Source organism: Charadrius vociferus, unplaced genomic scaffold (genome assembly GCF_000708025.1).
Source record: "Charadrius vociferus isolate BGI_N301 unplaced genomic scaffold, ASM70802v2 scaffold301, whole genome shotgun sequence".
Taxonomy (NCBI): Eukaryota; Metazoa; Chordata; class Aves; order Charadriiformes; family Charadriidae; genus Charadrius; species Charadrius vociferus.
Window position 1 is genome coordinate 1415105 of NW_009646842.1, and position 18294 is coordinate 1433398.

General features: G+C 42.3%; 1 protein-coding gene across 1 annotated transcript in view; it reads left to right on the plus strand.

The window, feature by feature from the left end:
• The window catches only part of KPNA1 (karyopherin alpha 1 (importin alpha 5)), a 38969-nt gene extending 27413 nt beyond the window's left edge, over positions 1–11556 (plus strand). The window contains exons 11-13 of the mRNA XM_009892577.1: positions 5988–6115; positions 6871–7049; positions 8526–11556. Coding sequence (XP_009890879.1) covers positions 5988–6115; positions 6871–7049; positions 8526–8713 — 495 coding nt within the window. The 3' untranslated portion in view covers positions 8714–11556. The remainder of the gene's footprint in view (positions 1–5987; positions 6116–6870; positions 7050–8525) is intronic.
• Positions 11557–18294: the final 6738 nt, after the last annotated feature.

Below are 18294 nucleotides of genomic sequence, written 5' to 3' on the forward strand. Positions count from 1 at the left end.
TGTTTAAGTACAAAACCTGTTTTCCAGCTTCTACTTGTGGTAAATCCCATATATGGAGGGCAGCAGAGCTAGAATAACTTTAATTCCCTTATTCTGCCTGAAGACCTCAGCAGTCAGCTGTGTATGTTGCTCTTTTTTTTTTTTTTTTTTTTTTAATAGGACAGATCCTAAAAGCTGGAGACACCTCAACAAGGTGCTGTTCATTGTAGTGCAGGTTATTCTTGACAGCAGTAGCAACCTTGTGTAAACTGACTGGAAGTCTGCTTTATACACCGTTTGGAGTATATAGGCTTAGATGTCTGTGTCAACAACATAAAAGTCCATTAGAACTGAGATCTGAAGTGCTTCCTTCCTCACTCTCAGATGGCGGTGGTTTTGTACTTGTGCTATCATGTTAAGTAGCTTTGGCTTACAAATATTTGCTATGTTATTTAAAAAGCAGTTGTAAATTGAATCAATAAACCAGGTAACTGGAACAGAAGTAACTGAGAAGCCTCTATGAACTGAAATTTCCAGCCAGGGGAAGGAGATCATAGTGGTAGGGCTATAGTCACAGCTGCCAGCTAGGGTGGTGACTGTAATCTTAATTTGTTAAAGGTAATGAGAGACCTTGCAGGAGCAGAAAAGTAGTCATGCTCTAATACTTGGTTGCTTTCACATTATGTGATCAATCACATGTAGACAAATGATGCCAACACTTGCATGCTAAATGTATTCGTGTATTTTTGCATACCATAAGTGATTTATTTGTGGGAACCCAGAGGAGGAGAAGAAAATTCACTTGGTATCAAAATACTAATTTTAATGTACTACTGAAGACCTGCTCCCTAACAGTGACTACAATGGATTCATATTCAACATCCATGCAGATGTAATATAAACTCTAAAAATTCACTTTTATCTAGCTTCACTCTTTAAAAATCAAATTCTTTAAAGTGAAGAAGCTTGATTGAAATAAACAGGAAGGATAGGATGTTTCCAAGAGACAGGCAACCCTCTTGGAGTGCCACAGCACCAGGATACCATCTATTTAAAAAAAAAAAAAAAAACACAAAAAAAACCAAAACCAAAAACCAAAACCAAACAACACCAAAAAATCCAAAAGTTGACACTTCAAAAGTGAGGGCCAGATTTGCTGAAGGACTAACCATTACAATTCAGTTAAATTTCAAATTAAATCTGAAAGCTCAGATTTCAATTAAAATTCAATTTCAGTTTTCTGAAAGACTTGTAGTTACAAGTCAAGATGCAATAGAGTTCCAACAAATGCAAATGGATGATGGATGCACTTGGGCAAAAAGCTGTGTTAGTTTAATGTATTAAAGGATGGGCTCTGCATTACCTATTATGCAGAAAAGAGATTTCTAATGTATTTTGAAGATACCACCTCAGTGCATAGTAGTAGCAGCCTAAAAGCAACGTGAAATTAGAAATCATCAGGAAAGCGATAAAAAGAAAAAGGGGGGGGGAAATCCTTATTCTTGTTCTAGTATAAATATTCAATGTTGCCCTGTATGTAGATCCATCTTCAGAGGATATGGTAGGAGTGAGTGGTAATGATAAAAATATCACCAGGATCCCATATGAGGAACAACTACCTAGACTGTGAGACAAGTGAAGGGAGATGTGGCGGAATGCTGTAGAAACACAGGTGGCATCTGAGAAGGTGAATGAGGAATGATAGTTCTTTGTGTTTTGAGCAAGGTCCTTGAAGGAAGAGGCATCAGAGAAATTACTAGGTGCTGCATTTAGGACAAACAAGCACCTATCTTCTCATACAGGTGTAATCAAACTGGAACTCATTGCTGTAACTCTGAACACTTAAAAAGGAGAAAAAGAAAAGTAAACATGACTACAGTTTACACTTTCCTGTGCATCTGCTGTTGGTTGCTGTTGGAAGCAGGATGTTAGTATGTATTGTTCTATTACAAAAGTGATTTGGATGGGAAAAGTCCACATAAAACTGCTAAAAACGATACGAGTTTTGGAGTGGGTTTTTTAAGTTTTGGTTACCCTGTTGGCCTGCTGTTACAGTCCTTGAAAAATTCTTGTCACATTTAGAGGGCACAGATAAACGTAAGCATTACAGCGCATCCGCAGCTCAGAAAGAATGTTTAAACATCCTTTACTTTATGGCATGTATGAGGCAGTTGCCCACTATTTTCATGAATGACTAAGGCACTTTTCATTTTTCAAGGAACAGTGGAACATTTGAACGGGTGACAAAGAGTGAGATCTGCAGTAGTTTGTACATCAGTCCTTAATTTGCAACTTGATTTTCTTTTTCATTTCCTTTTTCTTTCACAAAGTTCTTGTTGAACTGAAATCCTTAACTGTGTTCATCTTGCTTGAAAGCTACGCTTACCTTGAGCATTTTTATATGCATTACATTATTTTAGTCTTCAACACACTTCCACATGTCAGGCACACACAGTATAGTAATGCTAAAAAAGTAAAGTAATTTGGATTAACACTTTTTAAGTCCTCAGAAGTTTCAGGTACCTCATTCTGCCACAATCCTCTAGGGGTTTGTTCTGCCTGAGGTTTGCTTTTCTTCAAGAAAAAAGCAACAGACTGCTAGTTGAAAAACTTTGCTGTACTACAGAGGAACAATTGAGTACCTTTAGGACTCATGCTAGGGTGAGGTAGTGAAAACACTTACATTGCACGTTAAGCAGTAGAAAACATAAAAATATAGTGACTGGTAATCTGCTGCTCTCTCGAGCCAGTCTCTTTCAGTGAAGTGCCTCATGAGAGGCTGTAATTCATTGTGGTGTTTTAACCTGTTCTGCTTGGGTAAAGATAGCCAACTTCACTGTAGGGCAGAAAGTAAACACAGTGCCCATAGCCTTTCATACAATAGAATATGAAATAGAAATAAATATAAATAAGTAGAATTAGAAATAAGAGCACTCACTCGAGATGTGAGGTCTGGATTAATTTCATTCTGAAAAGGTTCAAAAGCACATTTCTCTGCTCTGAGAAGAGTAAATTTGGTCAACAGTCTTTGCATTGAAGCAGAGTTCAAAATTGAGTGAGCCACAAGGAAAACAATAACAATCTTTTGTGGTTCTCCCACTTGCTGCCCTCCCATTGCTAGTTCCCTTTGTTCTGGAATTCTCCTACTATTTTGCAAGTTTAAATTGAGACATTTTATGGTAACTTGGGGGGGGGGCGCATTAAAAAAGCTCAAAGTATGTTCTGCCTGTCAGTGAAGATGTGCTGACTTAGCTGCATGCTATCGTGTAACATAGTCTGATTTTAGTACTTACTAAAGAAGTTGGTTTAAAGAAGACAGTTTCTAAGGAAATAAATCTCATATAAAAGTTTTCTTTTGGGGAGAGGATTTAAGAAGTGATATATGAGATTTTGACTTGTTCTTTGCTAGAATAGTAAAATAGTAATGCCTTCATGTATCTTATCCTAGATCTATATTGAACTCTTTTGGTAGAAAATAATTAGCGTCCCTTAACACACTGTTCTTGTAAGGGCTTCCATCTCAACAACACCCTCGTATAGCACTTCCTGGACTCACATAAAATCTAATTGTAGACTGCCAAGTGCCCTTTCTCCTCTCCACTTCATCAGGACTGAAGTTCATTAGTGAAAACACGCATGTCCTCGCTCTGTAGATCTACAAGCACGTACCACACTGACAGATCTCTTGAATATCAGTGTGGTCTCTCGGCACATCTGCTCTCCGTGGCTGGATCCTGAGCTCTCTTAGCTCTCTGTACTTGGCTGCTACTTGCTGGCTGGTTCAGCTGGATTGTCACTAGCAAACAGATGCACACGTTCATCTCGAGCATCCCCACACTTGCAGACCCCTTGAGCATGAGCTGTCTGTCCATGCCTGGATCCTGTGCCTCCTGTGTGCCACCTAGTCCGGTTTGCCAGCAAATTACGTACACCGTGATCCGTTACTCCCACCACCACATTTGGGCATAATGTAAATCCTCCTATCCCACAGAGCTGGTGCCCAGGTACGTGTGTCCCCTGACCTGCAGTCCCACTCCAGCTGAGGGGCTGAGACCCTCGCTCAACTTCACCCCGGTCCCCCTAGTAGCTGGCACCCAGGCACACGGGCCCTATGGACTGTGATCCTGCCCCAGTGGCTGATGCTGGGACCCTCACCTGCTCCAGTTGCAGGTGCCCTTTCGCCAAGGTCTGACAGTTGCTGGCCCTGAATTCACGTTTTCTGGGCACCCCAAAAACATCCTCTGCAGTCCATGTCCCCTCCAGCTACTGATGCTGAGACCCCTAACCACTCCAGCTGCTGGTCCCGCAGACACAGGAGTTTCTTCTGAGGTCTGATCCAGTTTGTGGTCCAAATCCCATCATGCTGATCTCAGTTGCTAGCAGCTAATCCTTAAAGCATTCGCGCGGTCTAGAGAGGGAGGTTACATGGTTAAGATAGTTAAGATTCATTATTAAGTTTTGCACACTCCCACTTGTCCCTGTCTTACCAGTTATAAAGTCCAGGCTAGTTGTCTGCAAAGCTGTGCTTGTAGGTTCTTAATTGTCCATTAATTAGCAACTGGAGCCTTTCCTTTGTGATTGTCTCTCATTCCTTGTCTATCATGTTTGTGTCACCGTGTGTTTTATTTATTACTTTCCTGTTATCTATATCTCCCTTTGAACTAAAAAGGTCCTTGATCTCATAACCGTAATGGAGTGGATGCTCTCGTGTTCTATGTACCCTTATAGTCTGTTGCTTTTGTATTTTTTTTTAAATTAAGTGTTATTTCCCAGTAAAATATGTTGGGGGGGAAAATGCATTCTGTTTTTTGAAAATACTTTCTTTTGTCTTTTTTTTTTTTTTTAATCAATGGCTCCTATTTATAACCTGCCACTACCAGCATTTATGTTCAAAATTTTCAGTTAAGGACTTTTTGCCAAATATTCTTTGCAAGGTGCAAATCTAATATAACATGGCATGATTGAAATCTCAGTGGTTTTCTTTGAGCGCCTCGGATTGCTATACTAGAAGTGCAGATTCTGTGGTAAAGGAGACAGCGTTCATGGGAAGCGTTCATTGCTACAACGGACACGCGGTATGGACTTACAAAGTAGATGCAGTGCAGATGCCCAGACAAACAGGAAGAAATATCAAACAGTTGGGTTTTTTTCACTTGGTAACAATCCACACCATGAATTGACCAGAGCTTTTTGCTGTATGTAATCTGTTAGTTTTCTCCTGTGGAGTTTCTTGAAAAGGATGTCTTTGGCTTTCTTTGAATTTGCCTTTATCTGTTCTGTGATGACTTACGTTTGTAAAACGGTAGTTTGAAAGTGTAATGCTAAGCTCTTGCTTCTTTGAATGATCCTTATGAAAGTGTTTCAGATCCTTGTCATATGTGTGTAACTAAACTGGTTTTATTTGTGTCTTATTGCAAAAGGCTCTTTCCAGAGGAAGTTACTAGAAACTTTGAGTTGCTGCTAAATACTCATTTGACTGACATCAGTTTGGTGAGCTAAGCAGTTAACCATCCTACCAAACCGTCAGTTGCTTTGTCCTTTCACCAGCAAAGAATATATTGGTGCTTGCTTGTTTTGAGGAGTTCTTACAGTACATTCTCTCTTTGCTCTGTTGTCTGACCTAGTGGAAATGTACAGGCTTATGTAGTTTTTTTTCTCTGTTTAGGGGATCTTAATGACTTAGTGGTTTACTGACTTAATAGCTGAATGGTTCACTACCTGGAAAAATAAGGGAAGTATGGCATTCTTTTGCTGGCAAAGTATGATTAAGTAACGCATTAGATATGGCAGTCACCAGTCTGAATATGTTTTGAATTCTTTTGGGATAAGCACAGACCTCGTCAATAACTAGGGGTGTCAATGTAAAGCTAAAAACTGATTTTTTGCCCCTTGATAAGTAATATTTCATTGTTTAATGTGTTGTGCTGAGCATAGACATTAACTAGCTCAGGATGAGGAAGTTATTTCTAATTTTTATTCTAACCCTAACACATCATTTCTTTTTGCAGACAGTCATAGATGCCCATATCTTTCCAGCTCTTATAAATATTTTGCAAACGGCCGAGTTTCGGACAAGGAAGGAAGCTGCTTGGGCAATCACGAATGCAACATCTGGAGGCTCTGCTGAACAGATCAAGTATGAAATAGTTCAGATCTTTCAATGCAATTGAGTTAATTAGTGTTTGTGCAAGAAGTCAGACTAATAACCTAGAAACTGGAAAACCTTTCTGTATGCTACCAGTGTTGTTTCCAGAGAGACCATGTCTTTGTATTAGGTTGTGAATGAGCCGTTCATTCCTCTAGGGAGAAATCACATAAGTATTTCAGCTGTATTACTTATTTAATTAACTGAACCATTTTTCTGATGTGAAAAAACTAAGTGCAACTTTTAAAATAATTTCTTAGTGGTCATTGTAGAGTGTAACAAAGTGCATGAGCAGTCTGGATAGGAATAGCTCAGCCCCTCAGACAAGGGCATCGTGTGCATTATTTTTCCTGTTTAACTTATACCAGTACATTATGCTTATATGCAATTTTCTATAAAATAAGCCCCTAAAATTATAAATATATTAAATCAATGTAGTTGATATTAATAGGAAAATCTTTAAATTATAGTTACAGAGCTATAAATTTAAGTTACAAAATTAGATTATTATTTCATATCTACATAACGAGAGAGAGAGACAGAGAAGGTATTCTAAAGTTATTTTCATTGTTTTAGCAGAATTGACTAGATACTAATAGATGTCTATAATTTCTCCAGTTGAGTTGATATCTGATTGTTTTGTTTCTTAGACCTTCGTGCTAAGTGCTTAAATGGCTACACCAATTATAATTACAGCAATTATAATTTTGCTGGCAATTTACTGGGTTCCGTGTGGTGTTTTTCAGGTATCTAGTAGAACTGGGATGCATCAAACCACTCTGCGACCTCCTTACAGTAATGGACTCAAAGATTGTGCAAGTAGCACTAAATGGGCTGGAGAACATCCTGAGGCTTGGAGAGCAGGAATCCAAACGCAGTGGCACTGGCATTAATCCGTACTGCGCTCTTATTGAAGAAGCGTATGGTATGAGCAAAACATCCGTGGAAGTCAGGGGTTAAAGCAATGATCACGAACCCATTAGAGTTTCAGTAGACCCAATTCTATTAATTTCCTCGTTGCTATTTGAATATTAACTGTTCTTTGATAAGTCTCCATTTACCAATGTACTCTGTCTTTCTGATTATCTATCTGCATGTAGACTGGAGACAGTGTGTGCAGATCTTCATTTCTTAATTTCTTTTGACCCTGAGGGAGCCTTCTGGGTGTCATTCAGCCTCAGTATCTTCCCTCCACAGCAGATAAAAGTTCAGGCACACTGCTCTGTCGCTCAGGTTTCAAACCTTTCCCTTCCCTCTCTGCTGCCCTGTAGGATTACGGCAGCAGTAGCAACTTCCTTGTTTGCCTTTGCAGTGCTGAAGTTCTAGCATGTACCAGCATGATTTTACCCCCAGTTCTGAGGTACTCCTGCTCTTAAGGTTAGTTTCCTTGTCAATTGGCAAGTACTTACTAAGAAAAATAAAAATGGGTTATCAAGAGCAGTATAGAAGAGGATAGTATCACTGAACATGGTTTCTTGAACCATGGTTCGTTTCATGGTTACCTTGACTTCCAGGGAAGAGTTATATCAGAATAGGATTTTTTTCTTGCTTGCGTCTAGGTTTTAACTTCCCTTTTCATGTCACTGTTGCAGAAATGCCTATATAGAGACTATCACAGAATTATTTCCTCTAGTCTTCATGCACAGTAAAAAGAGCAGACAAGAAAGCCACTACAACTCCTAATATCAGAGATTTACTGGAGTGATTAAGACTTGGATTTCATTATAGCATCATTCCTAGGTATCAAAGATAGTTTAGGTTGCTGTATTATTTTCATTTGTTTCTGACTCCCAAGGCCTGAGTTTGCCCACCTGCTTAATGTCTGCCCCAAAACTGGTTGCATGAGTTTAACTGCATTGTATATACATGTGATACAGAATAGGTAATGGAGTCTCTATCGTTGAAAGTTTTGAAGACTTGGCTTGACACAGCTGGCCTAATCTGGTGTTGGTAGTAGTACTGGGCTGGGCTGGGCTGCAGGTTGGCTAGATGATTATCAGAAGTCTCTTCCAACTTGCGGTTATGTGATTCTGTAGCCGTGGTCTTTGTAAACAAAGCCCTGTGAACACATTTTCAGGAAACACAGTCCTAAAAGTCCCTTCAGAAAAAGTCTTTGAGGCCTTGTTCTTTATACGTTCAAACCTGTTGATTTCATTTTTTGAGTGAAAATGTAGAGGCAAAGTATGAAATGCATCACGCAGTTATGGGGAACTCTGTAGTTCAACTTGTTTTCCCTTGGTTGTGGAGAGTACAAGTCAGGTAAGGGTCTCCTTAGAGGGACCTATTCTTGCTGAAGATGGGAGATAATTGTCATGGAATGTGATGTTCCCAACAGACTTAAATTATCATGGTCATGTGCTTTCACCAAGCTGTAACTTTCACGTACCTCTTTTCTCTGCAGGCCTGGACAAGATTGAGTTCCTGCAGAGCCATGAGAATCAAGAGATTTATCAGAAGGCCTTTGATCTGATTGAGCACTACTTTGGAACAGAGGATGAAGACAGCAGCATTGCCCCACAGGTGGATCTCAACCAGCAACAGTACATCTTCCAGCAGTGTGAGGCTCCCATGGAAGGCTTCCAGCTCTGAGGTGCTCCTGTGCTGTGTGCTCCTCTACCTAGCCAATCCTGTTGTCGAGCCACAAGCCACCCGTGGAGTGATTCTCTCAATGTTTTCCATAACCCTGTTTGCGCTCATTCGCTTGCCTTGTGCACATGCTCTTACATACGTCTGGAAAACTTTTGGCTCTCCGTGGCAGGATGCTCCCTCCTTGGCAAGGGGTCGCCAGAATCACCCTTCTCCTCTAGATTCTGAACCTCTCCACTGTCATCTTCGTGGAGTTGAGGCACCTTTCTATACGTTGAGATATTTCCTGCTCCTATTACAGGAAAATGATCCCTCCTCCATACCCCCCACACTCCTGGCATCCGAGATAAGGCTGCCTTTCTCTTGTATTTGCTGCAGTGTGTGCCTGCAGTCCAGGGAGACATTCGGACTTTCTGAGAACGTAGCTGAATTCATTCCCCATAATTTTCCCCGGATGCCTCTTTGGATGGCTGTGTGAGATGCGTTAAATCTTCACATGCAATGTATCTACTTTGCTGTATGTGCCAGCTGGGGTTATTGGCATATAGAACATGTTACAAAGAATGGAGTAAGTTCTCTATCCACTGCAACAACAGGCTGCAAATGGACATGTTTTCTGGTTCTTAAGAACACTGAACACATCTGGCCCCATCCCTTTTCAACACTGAGCTCCCAAGCTGGATTGCAGACCACTGTGGAGATTTGTATACCTTCCCAAGTCTTTCCTCTCCATCCGCAAAAAAAGAGCCTGTGAATAGGTCACTCTTACCACCTCCCCAGAAATGACTTTCCAAACCAGCTTCTAGAATGGAGAAACTGCCCCCACTTCTGCTTGCCAGCACAGTATGGTCCACCTGGGCCTTCCTTAGAAGTCAAGCCCTTTCTGACTTCATGCTCCAGAGTCTGGTCCTCGGCATTATAGTTACGGCTGAAAAGTTCCTGTCTGCCTCTTTACATTTTTACGCAGCGTGACTTGAACAGATTTATCTTCTGAAAAATTACCTTCTGAATACAGAAATCTTAATTTGTAAAACTTAGCACAAGGAGCGTTAGATCTCCTTTTCATTTTCACAAGACAAGAGCTTCCTCTCCAGCTCACCTGATAAAATAAAGTCCTCCTGGTCAAGCCCCGTATTTAACAACTAAAATGACACTACATTCAAAGGATAGTAATATTACACATGGATCCGCCCGGCCCTTTCATTTCATTTTTCCCTTTTGCTGTTTACGGGACTTCAGGTGAATTAGCATGGAACGCATGGTTCCTACAGGTGACATCTATAAGACATCGCTGACTGCATGACAGCTGTCATCTGCAGCTGTAGACTGCCCTTCTGCTAGCAGCATGTTCTTGGCTCCGCAACCTGCTTGGATCGCAGACATCTGATGCAAAGGCCAGCCACTCCTCACTGACTTCAGCTGACATTGACACCAAACTCTTCACCCAACTGGGGAGATGCCACGTGATTGAAAGTGGCAGTTCCATTTCTGTAAATGCAATGGATTCTCCAGGCCGTCCGCTCCCCCCTGCATCGGGCTATGTTCTTTCAAGCCATTTTGGACGCTTGGAACACACATTTGTCCAGTGTAAACATTTCAAAATGGCAAATGACAACCACAGCGTCGTGTACCTGTGGTAAATGTTAGTGGCAGAACTGTCTGCAAGGTCCTCCTTATGACTCCTCTCAGTGACAAGCCACTGCAAAAGCAAAACCAGCCCATTGGATACAGAATAATAGAAATAATATAAATCACTTGTCAAACTGCTGAAAGAAGCTAGGCAAAGGCCTGAACATCAGCTCTGTGTGACCATTATTTAAATACAGTCTTCAGTTCTGTTTGTGCTTCAGGATGGAGACTGACCTGTGTGGCCACTGCAGAGGCCACCTGCTGCCTCCCTAGCTAAACCAGTTGGCCTCTACCTTCCCTCTCCCGGTTATTTTCTCTAGTGCTGCTTTGTGCTGAAGGAACATTTAGTTTACTGCACTTGATCTGTAAATGGACTTCGATTCTTTGTAATTTTAGGGGGTTAAATTTGGTGGTTAATTTAAACAAAGCAAAAAAACCCCTCAATGTTGCCTTTACATCACATATAAATAACTGTGTTTCTCTTTTCTTGAAGGGTGATAGAAGCACTGATTAGTAGCAAAATCTTGTTTTAGCTTTTGGATTTTTTTGTGCTGGATTTTTTTACGTGTAAATTTCCAATAACATGTCATTTCTATAAGATTTGTTTAAAATCATGTACCTCTTATTGGATGGTATAAAAATGCTACATATTTTGTAAACAAATCTGAGAAAAGTGTGTGTGCATATATTCTGTATATTCATATATGTATATTCTGTGTATATATACACTAGTGTGTATATATACATATATACACACACACGTATATATATACACACATGCATATGTGTGTATATATATACATATCTATATATCTATATATCTATATATATATAAGTGTTTTCTCTTCCAGGCTAGTGAAAACAATGTGGTGCATTGGCGTTTCCCTTCTCCACCCCCAGAAAAATAATGACAATTGCCTCTAAATGAGTGAATTAAAAAAGAGTCCATTTAAGCTGAATGGTGTGCCTTCCTCTGTAAGGAGCCTGGCCAGTGTTTGTTACTTTTGCAGTGGATATGTGAATTCAGAGCAGATAAGTATAAATCTTTAAACTTGGTATGTTTGTTTGAAGTGACAGGCTTGGTTGACACAGGTAATATTGTTGTCATATATACTTAAGACTGTGTAAGGCATTTGACTGGTACTGCATAACATTTTGACTGAAAACTAAAACAATACAAAAATCAACATGGCACACATTAAATGGATTAAAATGTGGCTAACTCATAGGTCTCAATTTAATTTTAAATGGTGCTTAATTGAGTGTATTTCCATCAGGATCTTCCAGCAATTAGTTCTTGGCCTTGCTTTACTTAGCCTTATTGATGGGTTGAAAAGAAACAAAACCTACTTCTAACAAAGGCTGCAAACTGTGTGAGTACGGAAGGGAGATCAGACTTGTCAATTGTGAAAGGAACAGCTCGCTGATACAGGCAGACCAGAAGTACTTGGTAAACCAAGGGCAGGTAAGCTATTTGCATTCTAATAGAGCCAAACGTGTAGTGTTACGTTACCCACCTAATAAATAACATTCACGCCAGAGGTGAAGGACTCTTGTTTTGGAGGAAGAGTGCCTCTGAAAGAGTATGAGGCTCATCATGTGTTATCACTTGAACACTGTTTTCTAACATGATTCTGTGGCTAGTGAAATGCTTATGGGTACAAAAAGAAATCTTTAGTAGAAATGGGGAATATATATTAACTTTATATTTGGTATTGCTGCAACTTTTTTTTTACAGGAACACTCTCGGTGTTGCTATCAGCAGCTAAAAAAGGTTGCTAAAAAATTGGGAACAGCAACGACTGTTAAAAGGTTGTAAGTTCCATTCAGATGAGAAATGGGGCATTTTTTCAGACTGACGTGAGAGTAACAAGGGTTATGTACCCTGCTAGAAACATTGAAACCAGTATGCTCTGTTTTCCTGAAGGATGCACTGCTGCTCAAACAGGAATTAACTCAGAGAACGCCTCTAGCTTCCACTTCTCTGAAGGTCACACTGTGTTTTAAATGATCTGTTCTTCTTTTGTGTGTAGGTAGGAAACAGCGTGGGCTCATGTGTGGAGGATAGGCCAGGGAGCTGTTGGGGTTCTTGCGTTCTTCTCTTAGCTCTGCCGTGCAGCATGTAGTGCCAGAAAAGTGCTCATGCATTTTCTTCTGCCCTTACCCTCAACATGGAAGTCAATGCATTTGTTTCTGTCTGCTTGTGGAGATCCAACCTAAGGACCTCCCAAAAGACCCTCAGCTGGTAAAGTGAAAAGATTCATGAAAACAAGAATCACTTCACTTGTTCTTGCAGCGTCAGTTAAACTGGGCATTAGAGAGAGGAGGATCATAGAATCTTAGAATGGTTTAGGTTGGAAGGGACCTTAAAGATCATCTAGTTTCAACCCCCTGCCATGGGCAGGGACACCTCCCACTAGACCAGGTTGCTCAAAGCCCCATCCAACACTTGAACACTACCAGGGGTGGGGCACCCACAGCTTCCTTGTGCAACCTGTTCCAGTCTTTCACCACCCTCATAGCTAAGCTTTTTTCTTGCTACCTATTCTAAACCTACCCTCTTCAGGTTTAAAACCAGTACCCCTCGTCCTATCACTACATGCCCTTGTAAAAAGTCCCCATCCAGGCCACTTTTAGGTACTGAAAGGCTGCTATAAGGTCTCCCCAGAGTCTTCTCCTCCAGGCTGAACAACCACAACTCTCAGCCTCTCCTCATAGCAGAGGTGCTCCAACCCTCTGATCATCTTTGTGGCCCTCCTCTGGACTCGCTCCAACAGGTCCACGTCCTTCTTATGTTGGGGGCCCCAGAGCTGGATGCAGTACTCCAGGCGGGGTCTCACAAGAGTGGAGTAGAGGGGCAGAATCACCTCCCTTGACCTGCTGGCCACACTTCTTTTGATGCAGCCTAGGATATGGTTGGCCTTCTGGGCTGCAATCGCACATTGCTTGGTCATGTTGAGTTTCTCATCAACCATCACCCCAAGTCCTCCTCCTCAGGGCTGCTCTCAATCCGTTCTCTGCCCAGACTATATGTGCATGGGATTGCCCTGGCCCATGTGCAGGACCTTGGACTTGGCCTTGTTGAATTTCATGACAGGCCCACCTCTCCAGCCTGTCCAGGTCCCTCTGGATGGTGTCCCTTCCCTCCAGCATGTCATCTGTGCTACACAGCTTGGTGTCATCAGCAAACTTGCTAAGGGTGCGGTCGTTCCTGCTGTCCATGTTGCTCACAAAGATATTAAATGGTACTGGTCCCAGTATCGACCCCTGAGGAACACCACTTGTCACTGCTTGCCACTTGGACATTGAGCCATTGACAGCAACTCTTTGAGTGTGGCCATCCAGCCAGTTCCTTATCCACTTGAGTGGTCCATCCATCGAATCTGCATCTCTCCAATTTAGAGACCGGGATGTCATGCGGAATGGTGTCAAATGCTTTGCACAAGTCCAGGTAGATGACATCCGTTGCTTTCCCCTTATCCACCAACGCTGTAGTGCTGTCATAGAAGGCCACCAAATTTGTCAGGCATGATTTGCGCTTAGTGAAGCCGTGTTGGCTGTCACTGATCACCTCCTTATTTTCCGTGTGACTTAGCAGAGTTTCTAGGAGGATCTGCTCCATGATCTTGCTGGGCACAGAGGTGAGACTGACCGGCCTGTAGATGCAGGACCGGCCTGAAGATATGGGACTACCTGGAAGTGGTATCTAACCATCGTGTCCACAGACCTATGATGCCTTTTAAGTGTTGTATATTTGTTGGGGCAGCCAACAGGAGATGTCATTCTGTTGGTAAACTCCCAGTGGGACGTGGCAGGCAAGGACACTGTCTTGGCTTCAGGAGGGTGCAAGAGAAAACGGGGCAGAAGGTTATTGAAAGCTCAATAACTAAGCCAGGACCAGTGCTTGGGGCTCCTGGAAAGACACTACACATACAAACAATCCTTTGAGGGAACTGCTGCCTAGAGACTTAGGCCTGTTCTTAAATTTCTGCCTTGGTTCCTTGATGCCAACCAGCTACCGGTGGTTGAAGTCCCTTCACTTAGTCCTAAGGGAAGGGAGAAAGGCATTGACCCCAGACAACCTGTTGTTCTTGAAATTGCATTTCTATAACTGTCAGCACTGAGGCTGTTAAGAACCAAGTCCCACCACCCAGTCCTAAATGTGACATTGCTCCTGGTGATGCGCCTCTGTGTGTCCCTGAGGATTTCCAGAACCACTGTCGTACCTCTGTGCCAGCTTTAAGTAATTTCCACATCTTCCAGTATGGTTTCTTTGCTTCTGGGATCGGCGCGACACATTGTGTTTCTTTGCCATGCCAATTTTAGCCAATAGACATGAAAGTCTTTCTTCAGATACCCGAGTCTCAGTAGGAAAATAAACAGGACCTTTTTGTGTACTGCTATGGCCGTGCTCATAAGGATCCTGCATGCTCTTCTAAGATGTCATTCAAGTTGTCAGATTGATCGTTGCACTGGAAAGTTTGTTGCCTCTGGAACAAGTACAGCAATATAGCATATGGTATAGGGTTGATTATTTGACTTCTTTGAATAAATGTGAATGATGTTGCAGACCAAGCCAAAGGGGAGAAAGAAAATGAAATACTGTTTAAGGGCGTAGGACGTTCCTCTCCATCAGAGCATTGTTAAAAGGCTGCAGGCTAAAGCTGTGAGCTAATCAGGTGGTCCGCGGTGTATTAATTTCTCCAGTCAGCTAGACTGGCTGCTTAGGCCAGAAATATGTGTTGTTTTTTTAACAGTTGTCTGTGTTTAGAAGTGCTTTCTTGGCAGCCACCACACTAGGAAAGAGGTGGTCTCTTTCATTGCCCCTCTGAGAAAGATACATGTCATTTTTCTAGTCCCCGGTTGCTTGCAAAGGAAATTTGCAATGGTTGGGAGTGAGGTGGAGACAGCACAAAACCCAGTGGCTCAGGCTTTTATTTGAGACTCTGGAGCCTATGTGGAATCTGAAGGAAAACACAAACGCGTGCAGTGATGCACAGGTTTTAGGAAATGGTGGAGATACCAGAGTGATAGAAAGAAAGGATATATAACTTCTGCATGGACCTTCTCTCAAACCGCTGGACCAGGGTTCAGTTTTTGAGTAAACAGCTTAAAGTTTAAGCTGGTGACCACTGCTGCTCTGCAGTGTTGCTTTCTAAGTGGTATTTTACATATTTTTATTTGAAATACTTTACCAGCTGGATGAGTCCAAATAGTTTTATTTCCAAAAACAGGTGAGGTACCTGCCAGTTCTGTTCACAAGAGTGCACTCAGCAGTGCTTATTGAAAGGGGGATACTTTTGAGAGATGCATGGTTTCAAGCTCTGCCATCACCAAGCATAAATCAAATCACAAGTTCTCTTCATGGTAACCTGAAATACCATCTAAAGTGCACATTCTCCTTTTTTGGTCTCATTTAATACTATGAATGAGCACAGGCACGCAGTCTGGGGAGACTTTTTGGTTCCTGCCTGCGTGCTTACTAGTGGGGCAAAGAATGAGAGCTGTCACGAAAGATCTGTTCATGTACCTGCAAGTGGCATTAAGCATGACTTAGATTCAGTGCTGAGTGGACAAATCTGGGGAAGCCTGCTCTGTTTGACAGGCAGCATTACAGAGAATCTGGTAACAGGTTGTGGCATCATCTGAAGGTTGTAACTTCTGTGGTGGAAGGACTGTGCAGCTTGTTTGGTTGGTTGCGTCTCATCAACGTGAGTGGTACCCAGAAATGCAATCTGCCTCCAACTATCAGGAGGTTCACAAACTAAATCTGTCAAACGCCTACGCCTCTTCCATTTGTGGTGTCCCCGGTGGCCAGTTAGCAGGCAGTCCTGGGAAGTAACACAGTTACCAGCAGTCCTGACAGTCCCAATCTACGTTTCCTTCCAAACAAGCTGAAAGGAGGAGGAAAAATACTGGTCTCCGGTTGCTGCAGGCTGTTCAGCGTGAACAGTGTGTGACTTTTGGGATGAATGCCAGGAATAGGACTGTTGGGAGTTGCTCTTTGCAGGTTATTACTGGGCCTGCTGCTTCTAAAACTTGAGGCAGATGAGCTGTAAGTCAGCTAGTATCAGGAAAGCGCAGATGACAATTTAAAGTGGGGGAGAAATTGCAAATAAATGCAAATGAAGTTTGGAAAAAAGAGTTCAGCAGCAGAGAGCAGGAATATTTGATTGATTTTCTCACTCATGTACCTCTAAATAGTGAATCTGATCGCATAGGTTGAAGCTGTTGCTCAGTATTCCTCAAAATTCCTCTGTTCCCTTAGCGTGGACATTCTCTCATCTCACTAGCAGCTCTGGTGTAAAAACCATTAGGTTGTCATCTGCAACACGCTGGTTCTCTGCAGTGCCATTTCACTATCACTCCCTCGCCTCTTTTTATCAAAGGCAGGCAGTTCTTCACAAAACGTAATCCTTCACTTAAACAAATGCAGCCAGAATATATTGGACCTTGAACAGGTAAGCAGGCTTTCTAATAACTTATGGTCATTTTGATGATGTTGATGCAGGCGATACAATTATTCCTGACTCAGGGACTCCCCTAATAATTGTTCTGTCTTACACAGAGGAACATATGGAATATTTTAGGCAGCCTGTAACAATAGGGAATACATAGAGCACCATTCTTCCTGAAGTGACCTGAAATAGTGGGCGATAGTGGATGACTGCCCAGCAAAAATACTTTGTACAAGCAGAAATCTAATGGGCTGTCCTTTTGCGTCCCAGTTATCTTTTCTTAAGTGGTAACTGGCTGGATGGCCGGGCCCAAAGAGTTATGCAATGGCAAATGGAGTTAAATCCAGTTGGTGGCTGGTCACAAGTGGTGTTCCCCATGGCTCAGTATTGGGGCCAGTTCTAATATCTTTATCAACAACCTGGACGAGGGGATCAAGCGTACCCTCACTAAGTTTGCAGGCAACACCAAGTTGGGCAGGAGTCTTGATGTACTTGAGGGCAGGATGGCTCTACAGAGGGATCTGACAGACTGGATCAATGGGGTGAGGCCAACTGGATGAGGTTCAACAAGGCCAAGTGCCGGGTCCTGCACTTGGGTCACAACAACCCCATGCAGCACTACGGGCTTGGGGAAGAGTGGCTGGAAAGGTGCCTGGCAGAAAAGGACCTGGGGGTGCTGGTTGACAGGGCCCCTCCGCAAGTACTGTGTTCAGTTTTGGGCCCTGCACCACAAGAAAGACCTTGAGGTGCTGGAGCGTGTCCAGAGAAGGGCAACAAAGCTGGTGAGGGGTCTGGAGGACAAGTCTTATGAGGAGTGGCTGAGGGAACTGGGGATGTTTAGTTTGGAGAAAAGGAGGCTGAGGGAAGAGCTTACCACTCTATAAAGGAGGTTGTAGAGGTGGGTGTCAGTGTCTTTTCCCAAGTAATAAGCAATAGGACAAGAGAAAATGCCCTCAAGTTGCACCAAGGAAGGTTTAGATTTGGTATTAGGAAAAAGTTCTTCACAGAAAGGCTTGTTAAGCATTGGAACAGGCTGCCCAGGGGAGTGGTGGAGTCACCACCCCTGGAGGTATTTAAAAGACATGTAGACATGGCACTTAGGAACATGGTTTAGTGGTGGACTTGGCAATGTAAGGTTAATGGTTGGACTTGGTGATATTAAGGATATGTCCCAATCTAAACGATTCTAAGTAAGTATAAGCCTTTGTAAAGGGTACTAGTACCACAAATGCAGGTACAGCTCATCCAGTCTTAGACACGTAGTCTTGTGTATAGCACATGTGGGAGACAACTATTTTGTCTATCCAGTTTACTCACTTGCCCTGTTCCACTAATGAAGAAGAGAATTTGGAGGAAAGGGGAGGTTGTTAGGAAAAGAAAATAGATCTTTCTGGTTTTTAATGATTACAGGATAATATATTCATTCTTTCTTGAACATGAGAGAGTACAGAACTAACACACAGGAAAGGAAGGTGTGACTATATCCTCCTTCTAGTC